General features: G+C 39.9%; 2 protein-coding genes across 3 annotated transcripts in view; both read left to right on the forward strand.

Annotated features, from left to right (window-relative positions):
* Window positions 1–15,039, forward strand: part of evi5l (ecotropic viral integration site 5 like) — a 34,429-nt gene extending 19,390 nt beyond the window's left edge. The window contains exons 12-20 of one of the 2 annotated variants that reach the window (XM_069168410.1): window positions 546–578; window positions 1,560–1,700; window positions 3,259–3,375; window positions 4,568–4,708; window positions 4,821–4,985; window positions 5,621–5,767; window positions 6,295–6,390; window positions 6,557–6,652; window positions 9,600–15,039. In XM_069168410.1, coding sequence (XP_069024511.1) covers window positions 546–578; window positions 1,560–1,700; window positions 3,259–3,375; window positions 4,568–4,708; window positions 4,821–4,985; window positions 5,621–5,767; window positions 6,295–6,390; window positions 6,557–6,652; window positions 9,600–9,917 — 1,254 coding nt within the window. In that variant the 3' untranslated portion in view covers window positions 9,918–15,039. The remainder of the gene's footprint in view (window positions 1–545; window positions 579–1,559; window positions 1,701–3,258; window positions 3,376–4,567; window positions 4,709–4,820; window positions 4,986–5,620; window positions 5,768–6,294; window positions 6,391–6,556; window positions 6,653–9,599) is intronic. The other variant, XM_069168411.1, reaches the window with a different exon arrangement.
* Window positions 15,040–15,489: 450 nt separating this feature from the next.
* Window positions 15,490–23,095, forward strand: LOC138209675 (zinc finger protein Gfi-1b-like). Its single transcript, XM_069168413.1, has 6 exons — window positions 15,490–15,636; window positions 18,388–18,689; window positions 18,948–19,186; window positions 20,038–20,163; window positions 20,584–20,749; window positions 21,438–23,095. Exons 2-6 carry the CDS (start codon window positions 18,434–18,436, stop codon window positions 21,614–21,616), a joined length of 966 nt encoding a protein of 321 aa, XP_069024514.1. The 5' UTR covers window positions 15,490–15,636; window positions 18,388–18,433; the 3' UTR covers window positions 21,617–23,095.
* The last annotated feature ends 2 nt before the right edge of the window (window positions 23,096–23,097 follow it).

Raw genomic sequence — 23,097 nt, forward strand, 5'->3', positions numbered from 1 at the left:
ATGTAATATTGTGGTTTTAAATTCATCAGCTCATTTCCTGTTGTTGGTTCTGATGAGGAGCTTGTTCTTGTTCTACGTATACCATTGTAACAGACAATTATAAGTCTGGGCGATTCATGATGATCTGCTCTGAGAGACATTACTTGCTCTTAAGTGTGTGTGTGTGTGTGTGTGTGTGTGTGTGTGTGTGTGTGTGTGTGTGTGTGCATACTTGCGATTGGTACTGTTAGCAATCAAGGTTTTTTTCCCCTCTTTGCTCCACCACTCTGCTATTGAGAGACGGCAGTTTTTAATCTTCTCCTCTTCAGTGAAAAATATATTTTTCTGAGTGATCTCACTTTTTCTCCTCCACCATGTCTACGCTCTCTCCACATTTGTTTCAAACGATTGGCTCTTCAAACTGTGATCCTGTCTCTTTCTTTCCCTCGAATTTCCTCCTGGGGTTTTCTCGTGGTCTGTCTTCCCTGGTGTCCTACTGTGTTTTTTTTCACTCTTATTCATCTCTTATTTTCATCCTCTTGTTCCTCTCCTTCGTCACGCTGTAGGAGAGTGCTGCTCTAGCAGACAGACTGATACAGGTAGAGTATTGTAAACCTCTTTCCCACTGACCTTGCTGTCCTCTGCTCTTCTCACACTTCCCTCTTCTGCTCTCCTGCACTGCTTCTCTCCCTCTACTCAACAGCCAAAAGCGCATGAAAAAATAAAACGGTGTTACTGTTGTTTATATCTTTTCAGTCCACACAACCATCCTGTAACCCCGGAATGCATGTAGTGTTTATGCATAATGGAAATTGATATGAGGTTGTACAATTCCTGCATGTGGCATGTTCAAGTTTCACAACGATTAGTGTTACAAATGGTCATTATCAATACTTTGACAAAATGTGAATGAAATTGAAACTGTGCTTATTTGCGTTCTTGCCAAAAGGTAGATAAGAGTCGTGTTTGAACACTAAATATGAAGCTGCTGCCAGCAGGCTTTTGACGTAGTTTAGCATAAAGACGGCAAACCAAGACAAATCCAAGCCTGGCTCTGTTCAAACGTGTCATAATATACCAGACAGTACATGTAAAGCTTACTAATTAACATTTGTGGATGGTTTATTTTGTATAAACTTGTCATTTTCACACATCAGTTTTTGAAGAAGTTCAACAACAGTGTTAACTAGTGAGCTTTAAAGGTGCTAGCAAACCAATGTTCTGACCTGGACACAGCCAGCCTCGCTGTTTCCCCTTCTTTTCGTCCTTTTTGCTAAACTAAGCTAGTTTGCTGCAACCTGTGGCTTAACATTTAAAGGACAGATATGAGAGTGACATTGAGCTTCTCCGCTAACTCCGCAAGAAAGCAAATAATCCTCAATTCCCAAATATTGGAATTCCTAAAAAGGCTTGAAAAAAATCTGCCATTTTAAAAGTATAGCAAAGTTCCCCTTAACCTTAATAACATTGTATTCCCTAGATGCCCACAATTACCTCTACTCCCCTCAATGGTTTGCATTTGAAAGTTGAAACTCCTCAGACGGTTTTGACCCCAGTCCTGCTCTGGCCTGCTCCTCCAGGGACAGGTGACGAGGGCGCAGGAAGCGGAGGAGAACTACGTGATCAAGCGGGAGCTGGCGGTGGTGAGGCAGCAGTGCAACACGGCCAACGACAGCCTCGAGAAAGCGCAGGAAACCATCAGAGAGCTGCAACAACAGAAGGTAAACAAACGAATGGATGAACAGACACAGCAAGGCTTGCTGTTTCGCCCTGCTTTGAATGTTTATGCTAAGATGAGCTATCTGTCTGTTTGCTCCAGCTTCATATTTATTATCCAGATGTGGTCTTCTCATGAAACTCTTCATAAGAAAAGCACATTTATTTCTTTTATAATAAACGTGATACCCGTGTTTGCACAGAAAATGTCAGACTCTTTTTTTAAGGATGTCCAGTCATCTTGCAGCACGGAGTCGGTTTGTCTTGGGACAAACATTTAGGTTGTTTTTACCAGAATACGACACCGTTTGGTCATTCTTCACTGGAAGTTTAAAAGTTGAAACACCAAAATGCAAAACATGTTTCACAGCCTTATTACAAGAAAGGTATGAAATTCTAGATACCCAAGTAAATGTAGCAATAAGTCATACTTAAATATACAGAGTGCATCAGAGTTTATGTACATTTTGTAATCCTTGACCTGAAGTATAAACCTGTTCAATATTTCAGTTTTTCTGGCTGACACACAACAGTGGTTCATTTAGGTCAATGTCATATCGAGTAAACTCATTTACAATATTTGTGTTCTAAAATTCTCTGTTGAGAGTTCTTCTTTTTTTCAATGCAAATTAAAGATAAACTTAGCAGTATTGTTAGCAGTCGTAGTTACAAACTGCTGAACAGAAGCAGATATAAAAATGAGAAATTTTTTTTTTTTTTTTTTTTTTTTAAAGATTCTAGACTGGATATTCCTGTGCTGTTACTCACTAATTTAAAGTTTACGCAGTCACCTGAAAAACTCACACCTATTCATGAGAATAAAAATGCAATCAAATAAATAATTTACTGAATTGATAATTAAAAGTTATCTTCAAAAAAATCCAAGTGTTTTTAATCTCGCTGAGATTGTTATAACCTTCCCTCAACACGCCTCCAGACACACGCCATTCTCTTTGATAACTAAAACTGAGAAACCCAAAATGACAAATCGAGCCTTGCACTCACGCGATTGTACTCGCCCAATTTCAACTTTTTGTGTTTTGCCTCATGGGAAAGTATGTTCCACTCAGCTCTCTGTTTTTCGGCAGCTCTTGTTGATATCACGGTCAAAGAAGCAGAAGTGCTGACTGTTGCTAACCAGATTTAGTTGATTCGGTATTCTAGATATACGCTGACATTTGCTAAGAATTGGTAACATCACATCTTCCCCCGAATGTAGGTTGATGACAATTTTAGCGAAAAAAAAATGTTTGGGGAAATGGTTAAATATATGCAACACTCAATGTGGCTGAAGAGACCAAAGAAACAGAAAGACACTGTGGTATTATTAGCTGAGCTGAAGCGTGAGCCATGACAAACTGCATCACCTGCAGCCCGGTCTGCTTACGGCAAAGAAATGAAAACGGTCCCAAACGAGCTCTGTTCAAGTGACTGATATTCACAGTCATTAGTGAATGTCTGCTCAGCAGCACGGGTTCAAGAAAGCACATCAGCCTTTTGTCAAAGTTGCTATCACTGATTGGTTTACAATCAACGTGTGTAACGCGGTGATGTTTGTTTCAGTACACAGAGCCGTTTGTAAGCAATCTGCAGACTCAGCTGGAGCAGTCGAGGCTGCGTGAGGCTGAACTGCTCGGCGCTTTGAAGGAAATGCAAGACAAGGTGCTCGATCTGGAGAAGGTGAGCCGACAGGCGCACATTTTAACTGGGAGAAAGTACATTGTGAACAACGAGCCGACGGAGCGGCCGTGCGCATCTGTGAATGTGCTCAACTTGATCTGACTGTAAACTAAACCCTGTTAACTAAGTGTTAATTCACACATATTTGAGTTTTCAAGCTTTCTGTTTCACTTGATGAGGTGTTGGGACACAACAGCTCCGCCTCTTCTCAATCATGATTATACCCCAGCATAAAAATGAAAACTAGAAAAATCAAGCATGGCTCTGTCGTCGTTTACGTCCGCAGTTTTTTCATATTCCTGAAACTTGTGCTTTGTAGCCACGCTAGCAGGTCTAAGTGTGGCGGTGTCTGTTTGTCTGTTAGTGTCTACATTTAAACTATTGAATGGCTGAAATTTGGTTCAGACATTTTTGTGTCTCTCAGCATGAGAGGAACAAGTCTGTTGACCCCCGACTTTTCATCAGGTCAAAATTGTAACTTGACCAGTATTTTTTAATTTTGACCAAATATCTGCAATATTAATGACCTTCCCATCAACTTCACCTGTAGTTTGAGTTTAGTGCTACTTTTGAAAATGTTTCACCTTTTACAAAGATGATCAAACACGGCACTTCCGGCAGGTAGAAAACCTATTTAAAGTTCCTCTGTGGATTTTTCTCATAAACAAACAGAAGTTATGTTTACGTTTAACGGTAGGATGGTATTATGCTTTCTATACCCGTGAGTATTTCAGGGTACGCAGCGGTTTGCGTGATGTAAATTTCGTCATCGCAGTGTTAACGTGGAGCAATTGCTGCAATGGCAGCAGCTGCGCATACTGTGGAAAACCAAGCTTGACGTGAAGACATTCAGCTCTACCTGCACCACTACAATTAATCTTTAAAACAATATAAAGACAATCAAATGTGCCACAATTCATGAAGGGAAATTTCCCCGGAGTTTCGGGATCCGTTTTCCTGTCGAGGCCGATCTGCTGCATCCTCCAAGCAAACTCCGCAATGTGGTATAAGCAGAACTACTACGCATTACGTGGTTTCCACACGTATATTCAGGCCCTCACTCACCGCAATGATTAGTGTGTAAAGTTAAGGTCTAACAATAATTGCCTTCCTCTTAAAACATTTGCCTCCATACAGTCTCGCACAGCCACTAGCAATTGTGTGGGTTAATCTTGCTGAACTGTCCATCCAGAGGAGCAGTTGCTTGCCGGATGAGAACAACGTAGCGGCCCTGCAGGAAGAGGTGAAGCAGATGAAGCTGAGGGAGCTGGAGACACTGCGCTCATTCAGAGAGATGCAGGACACCGTCACTGAGCTCAACCAGCGCTGGCAGGTAAAGACGCAAACTGCTGCCATCTCTGTTAATGACCTCCCGCGTTGCGCGTTCATGTGCTGCGCTGATGTAGTGGCAGAAACATTCGACCCGTTCGCTCTTTGTTCTGCAGCATCATATGTCCCGCGGCAGCAGCACGGGTGGCTGGAAAGAATCCCCGAAGAAGAACGCCATGAACGAGCTGCAGGACAAACTGATGACCGTCAGACTGAGGGAGGCCCAGGCCCAGGCGGAGCTTAGAGAGGTCAAACTCAAAGCCCTGCAGCTGGAGAGCCAGGTTAGACACGACGCACAACTACACACCTTCTTTTTTATATGCACAGATATAAGGTGTAAAAGTCAGAATTGTTTGATTTGATTCAAGCCTTTTGTATGAGAATTAATTTTAAAATGACTTAAGGTCGATCAGCACTGTGGTATCAGGATCGCAAACAATATTACATATGACTTATAGGGATTCTTTCTTTAGTATCAAAACAATGAGTCAAATAATTAACTGGTGAATGAATTGGTATTTCATTTTAATGAATAAAATTTTTGCCTCATGTTTATGTTTTCATCAAATCTAGCAAAAGACAACAAAAGAAAATTTTGCCTTAAATCATTTGGATTTTTTTTCTTTGATAAATAGGCTTTGTTCCTGATGAATACGAAACTTTAAATAAAAACATAAATTAATTCCTTAGCAATGCTTTTCCATTAATCACTTATCTCAGTTATTAAGCCATTTTTCTCAATTTTACTTCACTTTATATGACTTAACTTTGGGTTTTGCACTGTTGGTCAAATGGATTTCAAGGCCTTATTTTCAGGCCTTTCAAAGATTCCTTTGTTGATTACCCTAACTGGTTACTTAGAGCAGTCAGGGCTCGACTTTCACCATCTCCCCTTTGACTTTTACCTTCTCTATAGAACCAGATCCACAGCAAACATATCGGTCGCCACGAGCAGGAACGCTCCGCCCTGCAGGACCGGCTCCAGATGCTGGCCAATCAGAACAAAGCTCTGCAGACCCAACTCCAAGAAATGAAAAGGAAGCAGTCCGAGTCCGACTGCAAGGTCTGGACAGAACTGCAGTTTGCAAGAGGGGAGAGAAGTAACGGGGGAAAATGCAAAGTGACGGGGAGAGCAGCAACTTCCTAGTACGGCTTAATGAAACGCAAAAAAAAATATGAACATACAGTACTGAGACCTGGATGGAAAAACAACAAGGAAAGAAGACAAAACATGGATAAGAGGCACAAGAAAGGGAGTGAACAACAGAGAAGGATGGAGAGAAAGAAATAGATACATTTTTACAGAACAAAAATAGATAATAGATAAGAAATCGTCACTCTATCTATAAATCTTTGATGCATATCCTGGAAAGACCGACAGATGCGATAAAGGAGGTCTGGAAAAGGACGGAGGAAAGAGCAGGATGTAGATGATGGGACGGAGACAGTTTATGATGCATCTTCATTTTCCATAATTGAAATCCAGTATATGATTATCATCCACGATGTTCAGCTGTTAATCAGAAAATACTATCTTTCCTCTTTTTCTTTCTCTTGACCCACTTCCTCCCTCCGTGATGATGCATGCAGAGTAAAGAGGAGGTGATGGCGGTGCGACTGAGGGAAGCAGACAGTATGGCTGCCATGGCTGAACTCAGGCAGAAGATCGCAGATCTGGAGATACAGGTGTTTATGGGTCTCAGTATCCGTCTGGACCCATCTTTGTATATACGTCAAATTTTCCGTATATTTGGATCTGAGTAAATAAATCTATTGATTTAACAGTGTAGTAATGTTTAAAGGGAGTGTGACCTGAACCTTTGTGTGTATGTGTGTAAAATGTGTTTTTCAGAAGGAGGAAGGGCTGATCCAGGGCCAGCTGAACCACTCGGACTCCAGACAGTACATCAACCAGCTCCGTGACCACATCGCTGAGCTCAAGAACGAGGTACATTCATACGAAAAACACGCTCAATTCAGCCTCTGTCTTATGCATGGAGGAGACAACAAATTCACCGTTTACAGGATTTCATAATAAAAGTTGTGCAATAAACCCCAAGTAGCATGTTAAACCACTTTCAGATATACTGTACTATTTTTTAACAGTTAATACCCCAGTAACAACTTTTGTCAGCTTTTTAATGTCCCTTTCTGACATCACTGTGCATGTTTGTTTCTCTACTGACGATGAAATCAATGTTTGGTTTCCATGAGCCTTTTACTTTACCTCCTAGAGCTCAGCTTTAATGAACTCATTAGTTTGTTATCAGAAAATATCTGAGGATTCGCTGCTTACTTTGTTCTATGTCTTTGAAAATTGACTGAATAACATTGTTGGTTGGACAAAACCATCAAAGATTGTCCTCTGTGAACGGCGTTTTATACAACTTCCTGATAAATAACTGAACTGATTAACAGAGAAAATACTCCTCAGAAAATAATGAATGTTTGCAGCCCTATTTCTTCCATCTTTCAGAAGCCGGGTTACTTTAGAAAAACAAACAACAAAGATGAATCATTTATGGCCCACGATGAGAATTTGTAGCCCGATAAACAGACTGAATTTCCATCATGCTTCTCTTTAACGATCCAGCCAGACGTTGTGTTAATGTTAATTCAAACCGTGCCGCTGCTTGTTTAAATTCTTTTAGTCTGTATTTTAATTAATCCAGTTGAGTCGCTTTGAATGAATATGCCATACCCTACTCTAAAGCCAACGTTTCTCCAATGTGCAGAAACGGCTCAACATAAAACCAGACCTATTTGAATCCTTTCCTCTATTTGAAATTTATCTTTCAGACTTGCAGAGATTATTTATGTTTTATCTCTTTTGAACTTTACAACCATCTGCTGGATTTTAAGCTGTTTGGCATTAAATTGGCCAAATGCTTAATCTCACAATGTTAATGAAAGTAAAGAATGTTTTGTTGATCCACCCTGTGATTTCTTTCTGCTTCAAACTGTAATCAGCTCTTTCTTGACTCATGCTCCACCCTCCCCTCAAGTTCGATGAAACTCGGGCTGGTCGGGTTTTTTTTGCAATCCTGCTGACAAACAAACAAACAGGAAACCGAAACCCCCTTTTTTTTTTTTTTTTTTTTTTTTTTTGCAGCGATTATATTCTTTTCTCTGTACTGATACTTTAAAATGGTATTCAACACACACAGTGTGTGTACACTGTAAATAAATGCACACATTTATCTTGCAGCTGAGCTAACCAACACGGGGAGATCTTGTCATCTACATGCCTCCTCAGAAACAGACACCACTTCCACCTCTAAACGCACGCACAGTCGTTTCAGTGTCGTAGTAGTATATAATAAGAGACCACTGCTCTTCCACTGCAGCTGTTTTCTCATCATTTGGTTCACGGTGAACTTGAGGGAAACGTGTGTGAGCTTTAAAAGAATAAGTGTATGACAATCAGAAAGATTTGTTGTCTGTCGTAGGCGAACCCACTGCGATGCAGCCCCTGGACTCGGTTCACTCACTCAGTCGTGACGAAATGTATATCGGCATATGCTCTGGGTTTGTTCATTCAGAGAGAAGCAGTGCGTGACTAGAACAAAGTGTGTTTAAACTTTGAAGTGGGGGGGTGTGATGAGTCTGCCCTGCCCTTTACCGCTCCTCTGCTCACCGTTTTGATCAAACCAATGGTTTAATAAATGAGAATGAAACTTGCGTGAGTACAGATGAGGAAACAATGAACCATTTTTAAAAATCTCAGTGTGGACTGGAAGGGATCATCTCATGATTGAGTCATATCGGCACTGCTGATACATAATGATGTACTTCATGTAATTTTACACGCATATTATTTGTGTACATTTATTAAGATTCACAATGACTTGAATTGGGCATATATTATTTTTTATATTATTTAACCTGTTCATATTAAAAAAAATAATAATAATAGCAAATGCAAAAAGCTTGTCTTATTTTCTTTGAATTGCTGTCGCCTGAACAACTGTCAGACAGTCAAAACATTTCCATTGGTTAACCACTGGTTTCCCCCTCCCCCCACCTGCAGCTAGCGTGAGTGTCTGATAGGGGGGAAACAAAAACCTCTGAGATTTTTCATGAGTCACTGTGGGAAAGGCAAAGCTAACATGCAAACAGCATGCGTGTGAGGATCAACTGTGATCAACCGCTACACCATTGCTGTCTGACAGCTGGTCAGCTGCGAGGAAACAGAAACACGCAAACACTTATATTCATTTTCTATTTAAAAAAATAAAATAAAATCTAGTTCACTTGCCCGACAGTCGAATCAGGTGCATGCTCTGATTTAGCTGTAAAAATCCCACAGCCCCATTTATATGACCTCTCAATGGTAAGAAACATACACATCAACGTTTCTTTTTTGTTTTTAAACACCCAACAACCCCTTTTCATACATTTCCCAGAAGCTGACATTTAAAGCACAATTTACACACACCATGAAACATCATCATAATTGACTGTGTTACAGAGTGATGATAATAATATATCATTTACAAAATCCCTTACAACTTTTTGACAACAGTTATTTGGCAGAAGAGGGTGACCTGTTGAAATAAACACAAACAAACGTCCTATAGTGTATATTGTACAGATAAACTGATGCACTATTGAATTTCTGTGGAAAGAGGGCGTCTGCTGTCATTACGTCATCATCGTATTAAAGTTTCACTCTTCTAATGCGTTTCCCTCTTTGTTTGCCTTGCCTACAGACAGTCCCACATACACTGTCCTGCTGCTGTCAATACTCACCAAATATGTATCAATCCACTGAAACTAACTACTGAAACTAAAGCTCTGTACTTGTAAGCCTTTTTGCATCTTCAATAGAAACAAAGAGGCTCGCGCGCCCTTTAAACGCCCACTAAACCAAAAACCTTCATCTCTGCACTCAGGTCAGGGAGTTGCGAGGGCAGAAGGTGGCCCCCAGCTCCAGGGTCAGCAGTGGGATGGGAAGTACCAACTACCAGGATCTGTGCCTGGCCAGCCCCGCCTCCGCTGAGGGGGACTACCTCAGCTCAGACGAGGACCTCCTCCCCAGCCCGCTGCCTGCCACCGCCCTCTACCCCGGCCTGTCCGGCCCGTGTCACCCCTCTGCCCGCCTCGACAGCGAGGGCAGCACGGACAGCGAGGCAGAGGAGCGGGTGCGGTCACATCCGAATCCACAGCCGCTTTACAGCAGCATGGTGTGTGCCGAGGCGCTGGATAACTGAGGGTGCAGTGATTTCACTGGATTTCTTTGACTTAAAGAGACGCCGGAGCGCCGCAGGACTAAACCGCTACTGTAAACTGGGATTGTATTATCAAGTCCAGTCCTCCTCCTCGGCTTTTCCAGTGTTTACCTTTTACTTGATGCAGACATAGTTGCGTTGATTGGACCTCTGCTGACCATCCCTCCCTTTTGTCTCCGCTCCTGTTACCGTGTCCTCCACCGTGTCGCCCACACCGTCCGACCCTCTGTTGCCGGACGAAGAGTTAATGTGAAACCGCTCCTCGTGTTCCCACGTGTGACTGCGCCGGAAACTGTCCGGCAAATTACGTGTCCATCCAAACACAAACACATGACATACAAACAAACAAACAAACAAACAAAATGGATGGAAACTGGACCAGTGCTGCTGCTCGAGATCCACCTCTGGACCTGAATCTGGACCTGTGGTAAGGAGTGAAAGATGGGTAGACAGACAGAAAAAAAAAATCTCTCCTCCCTCCTCCTACAAACTGAGTACAGACACCTGACACACTGTATACTCTGTCCACCCTCATATAACTCTCCTTCCTGATTGGCTCGGAGTTAAATACATCTTTATCCCTTCTCTTCCCTTTTTAATGCCTCTCAATAGTAACACTCACATCCATCCTCACTGCCTTCAGAAAAAAAAAAAAAAAAAAAAAATTGTCAGCCATCTATTCACCTGTGTGTGAACTGTTAAAAAGAACATGTAAGAGGTGATGAGTGCACACATCCGAATCAAATTATAGGGTTATCACAAGATGGCTTTCTTTAAATGAATCATTAACTTACTAAACATTGTCTGTGCGGCTTGCAGATGACAACAGCTTATGTCAAAAACATATTCACAGTAACCCACAAAAAAAAGGAAGGAAGAAACTCGATGTTGCCAAATCTTTTGTTTTGTCTTTTAATTATTTATGTGTTGTAATTTATTTTGATATTTTTTTTATTTTTTTATATATCTATATGAAACTGTAGGAGTGTAGAGATACCGACAGAGGCCAAACTTTCTACACCGTCCTTCGTGCCAACCAGTCATCTCGCGGGTTTACTGTGACTCCGAGTGTTTCAGAGACGGGAAAATGTGCTGCTATGATTTTCAATTTCTTTCTTTCATTTTGTTCTTTTTTTTTTTTATTATTTTTTTTATTTTAAGTCTTGGAAAGGTTACCATCCAACTCGTGTAGAGCAATCAAATCTATAACTGAACAGTTTAACTTCCTCCCCGGAGCTTCTTCATACTCAGCAAGGACGGGAACAGTTTCCTTCAAAACCAAACACTATCGCGTCTGAGTTAAAGGAGCAGTTCAACCTGGTGGTAAATGCTTGTATTCAGCGTCTTACAGTGACTGAGATGAGAGGATTGATACCACTACGATGTCTCTGTGAAGCTACAGCCAGGAGATGCTTAGTTTAGCGTAGCAGGGGGGGAGTGTCCCGACATTACCCTCCCTTAAATCCCAGCTTGTTTTTTTTACATACTATACTTTGTCGATTAAAGATTAATGCAAGACTGTGCAAGATTTCTGAACCCATAATTGGTATAATGGTAAAACACTGTGCAACATTCGCAGAAGTTAAAAAAAAAATTAAAAAAAAAAAAAAAAAGAGTCATGCAGTCATTGGACTGATTCAGTAACCTCAGTTGCGTAGAAATATCTGGCTGCGGTTTGCTAACATTCAGTGTTGCTGACTACTTTCTGTGGAGAGGAGCTGAAGCCAGCTCCAAAAGTTGCAAAATAGCTCATCACTGGATGTCGTGTGGTAATTGACGTGTTTGTGACTCCATCGCGCCGAATTTACATTCTGCGTCGTGTCAGGTGATGTCAGCGCTTTACATCCGGGGGTGCTTCTCTTCTTCACGCTGTACCCCAAATGTGCTCTCGTTTAACAAGACAACATGTTGACCAACAGTCCCGTCAAGACTTTTCCAAGCTGCTGCTCTTCGCCACTAAAACTCAGAATTTTATAACCGTCAGGTCGTCCGATAAAATCACCGCGCAAATAATTTAAAGACGACGACTGTTCTGGGATTTTCGCTATATTTACATGTTAAATGATCACCGAGAGAGAAAGTTAGCAACAGAAAGGCCTTCTTATTTGTTCCCTCACGCAGCCTCTCCGACACTAAACGAATCGAGGAGAAGCAGTGAGGTGGGTTGTACAGATGACTCTTCTTTTGGAAAGATGGTCGTGTTTGTCCAAAAAGCTCAGATTTATCCCCAAAAAAAGTCACTAGATTTGCCCCTTTTTAAAAACAAAAACAAAAAGAGTTGCTCAAAGGGTCTAAAAAGTCACTAAATGTAGTCGGCAGCACTGCCAACATTACTTAAAAGTGACTACACCAAGTAGCTGAAGCTGTAGCAGCGAGTAAAACCGCTGAGAGTCGAGTAGAGTTTTATAAATACACTTTTAATTCGTAAGAAAGGGAATTTATATTTCTTCTTCTTCTTCTTTAAATGATCCTGAACAGATGAGGGATGTGTTCATTAGTGAGCTCTAGAGGGGCTGGTAGATGGGATTTTGGTGCCCTTGTTCTTAGTCAGACTAGCAGGTTTCCTTGATGCTAAGCAAGACTAATTCGTTTCCAGTATTCAGCTTCATATTTAACAGACAAGACATGAGAGTGGTATCAGTCCCCCTTTCAAACTTATCCCTTGAATTATCAGTGTCCCTCATGAGCTGATGTGGATCACCAGTTCACGTGCTCATTACACTTCCTGACAGCTGAGACCGTGGACCAATTAAAGCGGAGGGTAGTAGTTCATTTTGTAAGGACGCCACCGAAAAGGCCGTCGTCACAACTGGAGAGTGTGTGGGTGGGAAATATTTTACATATCAAACAATAATATATTCTGTTTAAGAAAAAAAAAAAAAAAAAAGGTTGTAAAATGTTGCACGGAGAAATATGAAATATGAAATATACGGCGTGACAGGAACAGAAGTATATAGATGATATTTAAAGCTGCGTCACTCAGTGAAGTCTTACCGAAGATGGAGAGAAGTCCGAGTGCGTCCGGTTTATCAAACGGTGTCATATGTACAGCAGTGATCTTTGCTTTTTGCACTACAGAGAGACGAACTCTCCACTCATGACATGATGCTGTGAGAGACGGTGTGGAATAATGGATTCATGGTGGGATCATTTCTTATTATATTCATCTTTTCAGAGGGACAGTAACGTGATTTAAAGTGCTCCAAGATTATATGGCCTGATTATTATTATTATTTTTTTTAATCGTGCTTCATATTTCCTCAGACTGACTTTCTCGAAGTTCTCTATTAGCCTGCTTTCTGCTTCACAATTCTGACACCGTTTGTGCAATGCAAAAGCCAGAATGAAAAAGCAGAGCATTATTGCTATCTCCTCAGAAAAAAGGAAACTGGATCTTCCAGTAATGGCCATCAAATAGTTGAAGAGGATGTTGGTTTGCCGACCGTACTGTTGCAAATAACAGCCTTTTACTGGTCACTGGCGGGTGAAGCAACTGAAATCTCTCCAATGGAATCAGTGTTTGGATATTGTCAACGAACACGTTTCAGCGGAGTTCCTTCTAGTTCTTAGTACAGAGCGGCTCCGTTGAACATGAGATTTAAGCCTTTAGATGTTTTTACTTTGAGTCATATCTGGCTGAATTTCAGACTTAAAAGTCACTATCCTTAAGAGTTTTGTCATATCAGTCCCTACATGGGAAATAGCCATATTAAGTTTTCATTGTTACTGTTGGAATCGGATTTCAAAGTACAGAATAAGGACCATTCACTGCAAAAACCAAAAATTACAAAATAGCAGCAGACTAAAACATCAGATTTGCGTGTAGCCACACTTTTCCTTAAATTAATACATGAATGCCATATTTCCAGAATAATTCTTCTCCTTTAATTACGTCATCTTGCAGCGCTTTTCAATTGGCCTGCAGTTACCAACTCCTAATAGTAACATTAAACTGGTGAATGGAAACGACTATTAATTTGCACATTTTATTTTTAAGATTTTCTTGACATTTTGTCAAATTTTGCACCATTTTTGAATTGAAAACCTTCCCACACTCTTGTATTAAATACTGTGGGAATAAATGCTCTCAGCCCATGATTTGTTTAGCTGTTATACTGTTGTCATACAGTATCACATGTTCTGTTGCATTTCTGTCATTTCTTTCAGAGTCACTTCTCCAAACATGTTTCAAACTGAACTTTGCGAACTTTATTATGAAAACGCACTTGCAAATCCCACCAGTAATGTTGCCAAAACGACCACGATTAAACCTTAAGGATTCTAACTTTAATATTTCAGTTTGGATTTCAGTCCCGAAAAAAAAAAAAAATGACGTGAGCTAATTGTAGAAACTTTCATTCAGGATTGAGTTTCCTCTCCAAAATAAAACCTTTGTCTGGACCCAGATCCATTCCCAGCGTCCCTCGACACAAATGTGCTGTTCTGCTGTTCAGTGATGGTGCTCTGACTCACCACTGTCTGAATACAACTCTATCTACTGTGATGAAACATTTTGATATGTTTGTAAATTAGTTTTGAATATGGTACTAGCCTTCATCCTTAGTATTATTTTTATAATTACCATCAGTACTTTGGCTGCTCCTGCTTACAGCATTACATCATGATGATTAAACATCCTAATGTGCCATACAAGTAGAGAGATTTACACACTATGCTGAATGATTTCATTTATGTTTCATTGTCAGCCACTTCATCAAACAGCCATGTTATATGAAGTGAATTTTGACGTGGAATACGATCCCACTGTGCTCCTCCAGATTTATCATCTTGAACTTGAAACATCCACCACGTGTTTTTCAAATGGGAAATTAAACGATACAGTGTGAGTGTTTCCTTTCAGGTAGTGTTAGTCTGGTCTAGGGTTTCTCAGATTTATCGTACTGTATGTGACGGCTGCTCGACAGCATCATACCCAGGAACCTCGTCCACCCTCTCTCTTTATCTCTTGCAGTTCGACTGATGTTGTCAAATATATTAAATGACAGTAAAATTATATAAATTCCAGTATGATGGGGAAAAAAATACATTTCAGTGTTCTGTATCCCTATGAATGATACAAAATAAACTTTGACATTGCACCTTTGCAGAGGCCTGATTTTGTTGTTTGTCACATTTATTCCACCGAAACACACATTTATTTCTCTCGCTGTGTCTCTTCCTCTTGTGTTTTTTTATTGAATACCGTCGGTGGGAATCTGCAGTTGCATCCGTCCGCTTCTTTTTAACTTGACCTCAATGATCTGTTTTGCAACGCAACTGTGTCAACACAGTGTGTCAACACATTCTGAAGAATTTTCAGCACAGCTTCCATCCACTTCCTCTCTAGTCTGATTTATCAGTCTTCCCTCGTTTTATCTGCGTTCTGTTTCTGCACCACCGCTCGTGCATATCCACAACTTGCAAATGTTTTATGAAAGTAAAATCTGGACAGATGTTATGCTGCTAGGAGTGTGCAGTTTTATGTTTTCTGTGTGAGGAAGCAGTGTGGTTGGAGCGTCATCTCCGCGGTGTCAGTGCGCACAGACTTCCTCATCTACACAAATCATCATCCTCTCACCATCAACCTCAAAGCTCTCTGACCTTACGTCTTTTCTAGCTTGATGTAAGGTTTCTATCTCAGTCAGACTCTTAGTGTAAAGTTTGAGTGATTCCGAGAAGCACTGGTGGAATTTGAAACCTGGTGAGTATTTGTATATTTATTTCTATTTGATGCTAACTTGAACGTTTAGCTACTGTTGGATAAATAAAATATAACTATTCTTTGTTATTTCAGATGATAATCACCTAATTTAGAAATAATATCAATGTGGCCACATGAATCATCCTTTAAACTGCTGTTTTTATTATAAAGAAATATATGCAGCAAATAACTCAAAGCATTATTTTTTTTTTTTGTGCAAGTCACGTGTAAGCACAATTCTTAATTCTCACGCATTGCCAGTGAAAAATGTCTTTGTTTTATAGATGGCTCTTTTGCTTCACCTTTCATAGTTTTACAGACTTTACACAGTAAAATGTTTTGGTAAAAGTAAGTGTGTTCAGGTTGAGCTGCAGTAAAATTTGCAGCGTTCTGTGTGTCGCCACATTTCAAAGGCAAGCCCGGGAAAAATATCAAGAAGTCAGTTGGTCTTTATAAAATGAGAACTTCTCACTGTCTTCCTCAAAGTCATTCATGCAGAGAGTGATGGGGAATAAAGGGAATATTAATGCTACATTCACAGATTACATTTAGTTCTCAGATCCAATGTTTGTTCGACTGTTATTATTCTGCTGTGAAGTCCGATCAATATTCTGTATCAGTCTGAACACATCCTCTTTTTAAACTAAACATTATGCGCTTTGTGTGTTTTACTGGACTCTTCACACTTGAAAACACTTTATACTTCTATGTCATAGTACTTCAGATGAAAACTGAATATGGTAGTCTGACAGCTGCAGTTAATTTTCAGATTAATATATACACTCACCGGCCACTTTGAGTTACAAAGCGTTAGTACCGGGTCGGAGCTCCTTATGTCTTCAGAACTACCTTAATTCTTCGTGGCATAGATTCAACAAGGTGCTGGAAACATTCCTCAGAGATTTTGGTTCATAACCCTAACCCTAACCCATGGCGTGTTATCCTGCTGGAAGTAGCCACCAGAAGATGGGTACACTGTGGTCACTTGACCATGTCCACATGCCTAAATACATTGAGTTGCTGCCATGTGATTGGCTGATTAGATATTTGCGTTAACGAGCAGTTGAACAGGTGTACATAATAAAGTGGCCGACTCATTCCCCGACTCACTCACAGCTGTCAATATATATAATATATATATTTATTCTTATATATATATATATAATATGTATGTCCATATATATATATATATATATATATATTAGGAATTAGCAATTAGGGTTTAAATCTCTCACCGAATAACTGCCGAAGGCTCAAAGACATAAATCTATACTAAGAAAATAAAGACAATGTTCACAAATTTGTTCATCAGATGTTGTTTTTTCTTCTTTCCTGCCCCATATAATCGTCTCACAGATTTATCTATGCGACCTCTGGAACAGGGCCCCATATATACATATATAATAATGAAATGATATATTAACATTGTAATAAGACTGTTGCATATTTACGAATGTATAATAATATACTAGTCTCATGGGGCTTTTTTCTGCTTTCATTTTGATACTTTAAATGCATGTTTCTGATAACACTTCTGCACTTATTCTGATTGCAGCACTTTTAGTTGTAATGGAGTATTATTATATTTTTGTATAGGTACTTTTACTTCAGTAATAAGTCTTAGCACTTCCTCCACCACTGTAGATAACCTTAACCATGTAACACAGGATAGAAAGTTCATTTATTTTTTTAAATTCAACTTCTCTGCAGCTCCTAAACTTACATTTTCTGTTACTGTAAAATACTTTTAAACATGCAAAAACTATGACACTTATTGTATTTTTGAAATGCGATCTAACACCTCAGTGTTTTTCACTGAACTCCCCGACTCACTCACAGCTGTCAAGTTTAAGCACTGAGTCATGAAATGTGTTGTACTTAAGTGATATTGTTGCGATTCTAATATGACTGTTTGTGTCACGAAAAACGTTTGTAGGAAATTTAGGTCCAAATGTCAGATTCAGTCACATTAGTGTTGCAATCAGTGTGAACCTGGAAAAAAAAAAAAAGCTTTTATCATCAAGTATGTCATTTGTTTAAAAGAAAACTGAAAGAAAAGATTCTTTGGTCAGATTTGGACAAACTGATTAAACTGGTCAAGTCTAGGGAACATGAATCAGAGCGAAATAAATTCAAAAACTTCCCCTACAGTGGATTAAGTATCGATAGTTTAGTAATTTAAAAAAAAATCTGTAGAGACCTAGATATCAGGGGTCTACACACAGTCTGGGACAGATTTAATAAAACAGTTTTAGGGTGTCAATATGTATTTATTTGTTATCATATATCATGTAAATATTGGATCCAAAATACAGATTTAAAGTTGAGAATTATGTGTAATCACATAAAGTGAAATCCAGAAACATCTGTAACAATAATCATTACATGTAGTCAATATAAAATGCTCTGTCCTTTCTGATATTACCACTCCGTGTCTGCTGAATTGTATACAGCCTACAGTATTTATACAGATTGAAGCAGTTCTGCTGCCCTCTTTTGGGCAATATAAATATCTTGTATAACCTCTTGGTTTCTCATTTTGTTACGTGTTTTAAGTTACAGTGTGTCATAAAAATTAAACAGCAAACCCGTAACATTACACAAGAAACTGATTTCAGCTGTCATGTACCTCATACAACATTGTGAGAACAGTGAGATTCATATGAGGGAACTGTGGATGATGGTGATGTGGCAACAGTCTGTGTAAAGCAATAACTTTTGATTTAATTCAATTTGTTTTATCCGCTGTAGATGACGTTGAATGAGGTGTAGATCAGGTCTTTTCTCCCGCTGAGTGATGCCTCGTTCTTTCTTGGTGAAGCGAGGAGGGCTGCTCCACCTTCGGCCTGCAGCAGGAAACCCCAGCCCTGCATCGACTCCAGTGGCCTTCAGCCAACTGGGAAAAGAGAAGGGGACCTGGGGTTCATCCCTGGGGGACTCCACAGCAGAAACACTGGATAGTAACACAGTGTCCATTCCATTTTTGCGGCAGGACCTTCCTGCTGCCCCTAATGGAAGTGGGCATCCTCGGCCATGTAGTCCAAGATCTTATGGTGGGTGGCAGAGATATTTATTTATTTATTTATTTTGTTTAGCCTTGTGCCACAAGTATTTCTCTGAAGGACTTCACAAAGACAGCAAGAAACACAAAACACTTGATCTGCAGTAAGCAGCAGTGATGGGTTAAACTCAGCAGATGAGACAGAGAACAGATTTTTTTTTTTGCAAGTAACTCTGACCTTGTGACAAAAAAACGTCAGAGTGTATTGTTCAACATATTCAGAAGCTCATCTGTCTGTCTTTCTTCTCAGACTGGGGATCTACTGAGCCCTCCAGTCCTGTCAACTCAAACACTTTTAGCCCAGTGGAGAAAGACTTCTCTCACCCTCTCACACCAGCAGTGTGGTTGAGTCCTTGTCTGGGCTCAGGATTTCCAGACAAGCTATCAGTGGGACATCTCACGGAGCACCCTCAGATCCTGAGGGAGACCAGGGGCAGCAGCTGCCCTAAGATCAGCGCTCCAAGGCAGGAGTGTCCATTCTGTGGCAAAGTATGGCATCCCTCCGTCATACACTAAACTACATTGTCTGACAAACAGGCTTCAAGGATTCAGGCACAGTCCTAATTTATGATGGTTATTTGTTCTGAAGTAAATTGCTCTAATGAAATGCAATTTGACGGCATAGTGAAGTGCAGAACAAGGCAGAGCTGCATTTATCACAGCATACAAATAAAAACACCATATGAATAAATACAGACAAAATCAAATCAATAGTAAGTAAGAAACATTTTACAGTTTCCACCATATTTGAGTGTGTTAGTGAAGGTATAGGCTGATTAAATATCACAGTTCTGAAAGTATTCTGAAAATGTTGACATGATGGCTGGAAGTAAAGCTGGAGGACCACCACAGTTATTGCAATTCATCCTGAAGGAGACGTGAATATGTGTATGAAACTTCATGATAATCCATCCAACAGCCTGGTTGTAGTGTTGCTAAAGACTCAAAATTCAGGAGTCAAGCTGCAGACAACATATAAGAGACCTGTTGATACCTCCCAAGTCTGAATTTACTTAAAACTGCTGGGTGAAAATCCTCACTCGCCCTGTGCACAACATTTTAGTCAAGCCAAACTTTATAAAATGAGGAAACCTGACAGGAGACAGTGGATTTATAAACATTTGCGACTATTTCCTTAAATGATTTAATGATGTGTAAAACTGGACCACAGCTATACTCCAAATAGTTCTAGCTTCTGTGAAGTGTATAATATCTGAGGAGCCAAAACCTAATGAATTTGTAAAATTTGCTATTCCAGTGATATTAGTGCCAAGAAATGTCAACTTGTCACTTTGCTCTAGTTTTTCCAGTGTCAAACTCTATATATTTTGTCTTTGCAGATATTTTCCTTTATGTCAAATTTGAAGACTCACATATTTAGGAGTCATGGCAGCAGAACACGTCTGTCAGCAGCTCGCATCAAGTCCAGCACGGCTGATAATGAGCGGTCACCATGCAGGGGCAAGGTCAGCATCTCCTTTCATTTCCTTTCAGCCAGTTGGTGATTTTAGGAGGGTGCAGAGAGGGTGCAGGAGCAGAGGGGGTGTTTAGTTAGTCTACTTCGCCTGACTCATTGATCCTTTATCGGACTGATGTTTGTGCTGGTTAGAATCTATGACAACAACCGGGCTGTGAAATATCATAACCTTGATCATGTGTCTGGAATATCAGTTGTCTTAGCCGTGCTGTGCATTGATAAATCACATTGTATTGATAAATGCCTTAATTAGGTAATCCTCCTGTTAAAAAAAAATAAAAAGAACTACTCACCTTTTGCTTTTATTGATTTATTTGGTTGTGTTTTTGGACAAAATACACAATGCCCTCTAAAGTAGTCATGCAAATATGAGGTACTTCTCCTGACTTCTATGTGCCTGTTGTTTTAGGAAAGGACGTTTGGCTGCACGGTGTGTGGAAAAGTGTTCAAGCGCTCCTCCACCCTCTCCACCCATCTGCTGATACACTCAGACATTCGGCCCTATCCCTGCCAGTACTGTGGCAAAAGGTTCCACCAGAAGTCTGACATGAAGAAACACACCTTCATACACACTGGTGGGTTTGTGTATCATTTCCGTTTGAAGCCCCTGCAATCCACTGCTGACATAATCCACATGAAATAGTATACAACTAAACAGCAGTTCATTTTTACATGCATCATTTATGCTAAATGCGTGTGCTTTCTAATACTATAATTTATATGAGCAAATGCTTTCAGCACATACACACACCCAAATGTTTATCATCTTTAAAGGCAACTATACTGAATTTTGTCCCGTAACACTGATGACTCCTAACTGTGCAAAACATATTTATGATCATAGTCAGCAACACATATGTGTCCACAGGGGAAAAAAAAACCAATTCTGAAATAAATTTTTCTATTTAATTTCCATGTTTGAAAATTGGTAATTCCTGTCCAAATGAACACAGGCACACTTCTGACATATGTATGTATATCTGTGTCCTATAAAGCCAGGCTAGCTGTTTCCCCTTATTTCCATGCTAAGCTAAGCTAACCCGCTGCTGATTGTAACTTTTCCATTGGTTTCAGCCTCTCAGATATAAGTCATCTTTGGATTTTAAAATATTGGTTTTAAGATATATTCATGTAACAATTAATTAAAGTAATAAGTTCAACTGTTATTCCTCTTGTCAAAAACGTTTAAAACATTAGAGCCAGTTCAATGTACACAATGTTCCCTCCTGTTTATTTAAAGTAATTTTGCTCTGCTCTGTTTAGGGGAGAAGCCCCATGTGTGTCAGGTATGTGGCAAGGCGTTCAGCCAGAGCTCCAACCTCATCACCCACAGCCGTAAGCACCGTGACGACAGGCCCCACCATTGCCCTCGATGCCTCTACGGCTTCCACTACAAAGTGGACCTGAAGCAGCACCTGGAGCACCACTGCACCCACCGCTGACTCTGACACGGCCAAGACAACATCTGCAGCCACTGACTGTGATGTTCTCGCGACCGAGTCAAATCTGCCATCAAAAGCTGTGGTAGTTTATATGACTGTGTATATAGCTCAACATCCTCACTGAGAGAGTACAGCTGCTTGACCATTGTGTTTATGAGTTAATTCCTATTCTTACTTTGAGGCTACTGCATCTTCCCATGGTAGGCTGAACTCCATCAAGGAAAGCAGGTCAGGTCATTCAGTGTCAGTGAGTGAGGAGAAGTTGGTCATTTAAAGTGCAAAACAATTAGCATTGTGTTGGTGGTTCGATGGATTGTTAAGTGATCTTGATCCTACGGGTCATGTCTCTGTAAAAAAAAGGTCTTGCATTCCCCAGTTTCTTCCAGCAACTGTAAAGATCTGTTTTTCTTCTTTGTACGCATTAATCGAGTGTCATTGTGTTTGTGATTGTTGTTTCTAACTAAACAGGACTTTTTCAGACAGCCTTATGTTTTACAAAGCTGTCATTTTTTATTTTTCATGACTACCTGTTTTTTTAAAGACAAAACAACGAATTGATCAAATTAAATAAATAATGCAGATGAATCTTTAATGAAAATAATTATTAGTTGCAGCCATTTTTTGCTATAAAAAGTCAGACATTTTGAAAGAATTCACTGTCTGCATGTGAGTTGCATGTTTTTGTGTGTGTAGCTCTGAGGGCCTTTATTTGTTGTATTGGCTTTGTGTGCTTTGACCGAAGCTTTGCTTTCTTTCTTCTTTGTGAGTAGATGCAGCAGAATCTGTAAGAAAAATCATACACCTGACAAAACCATTCTGCGCACACTTAAACCCTTTACAACAACAAACAACTTTATGTGTTTTCTTTGGTTCTCTCTGAGGACAATAACTTCTCAGTCTGACACTACAAACAGTCCACAGCAACTGCTACCAAAAGCTTTTAGCCATTAGTAATGGTAATTGCAGTATTATTCAGCACAGAAGTAAAAACAAAAGCAAAAGTATATGCTTGTAATATATAAATAAAACAGCTGTATTGCAAATGTGTCATGGTTTTGGTCTGTGTGCCTATTTTAAGTTCAGTTTGTTTCCTGTGTCTCTCACTTTACCCTACAGAGGTCCTCTGTGTGTCTCATCCTTTCTCCCTCTCCTGCCTGTCACACCCGCCTCACTTAATCCCACTTCCCCAATCAATCAATTCAGCATCTCCCAGTTGCTCAATTATCAAATCAAAGTCCTCACCACATTAATTGATGCCTGTGGCTGGTTTTCCTCGTGCTTTCGACTCTGCTTTTTGTCATACCCTTTATTTGTAAGTAAAGTTCTCTTGTTTGCCTTAAAATCCTTAAATCTGAGTCGTTTGGGTCCTTCCTCCTGCTCTGTAGTGATGTAGAGTACAAATCTTTTTAAGTTTCATAGTGTTCCTGATGTTTGAATCAAACATTTTAAAAAAAGATCTATGTTTGATGTTTCTGGCAATG

Source organism: Embiotoca jacksoni, unplaced genomic scaffold (genome assembly GCF_022577435.1).
Source record: "Embiotoca jacksoni isolate LCO1_2020_lvr unplaced genomic scaffold, fEmbJac1.0.p SCAF_4, whole genome shotgun sequence".
Lineage (NCBI taxonomy): Eukaryota > Metazoa > Chordata > Actinopteri > Embiotocidae > Embiotoca > Embiotoca jacksoni.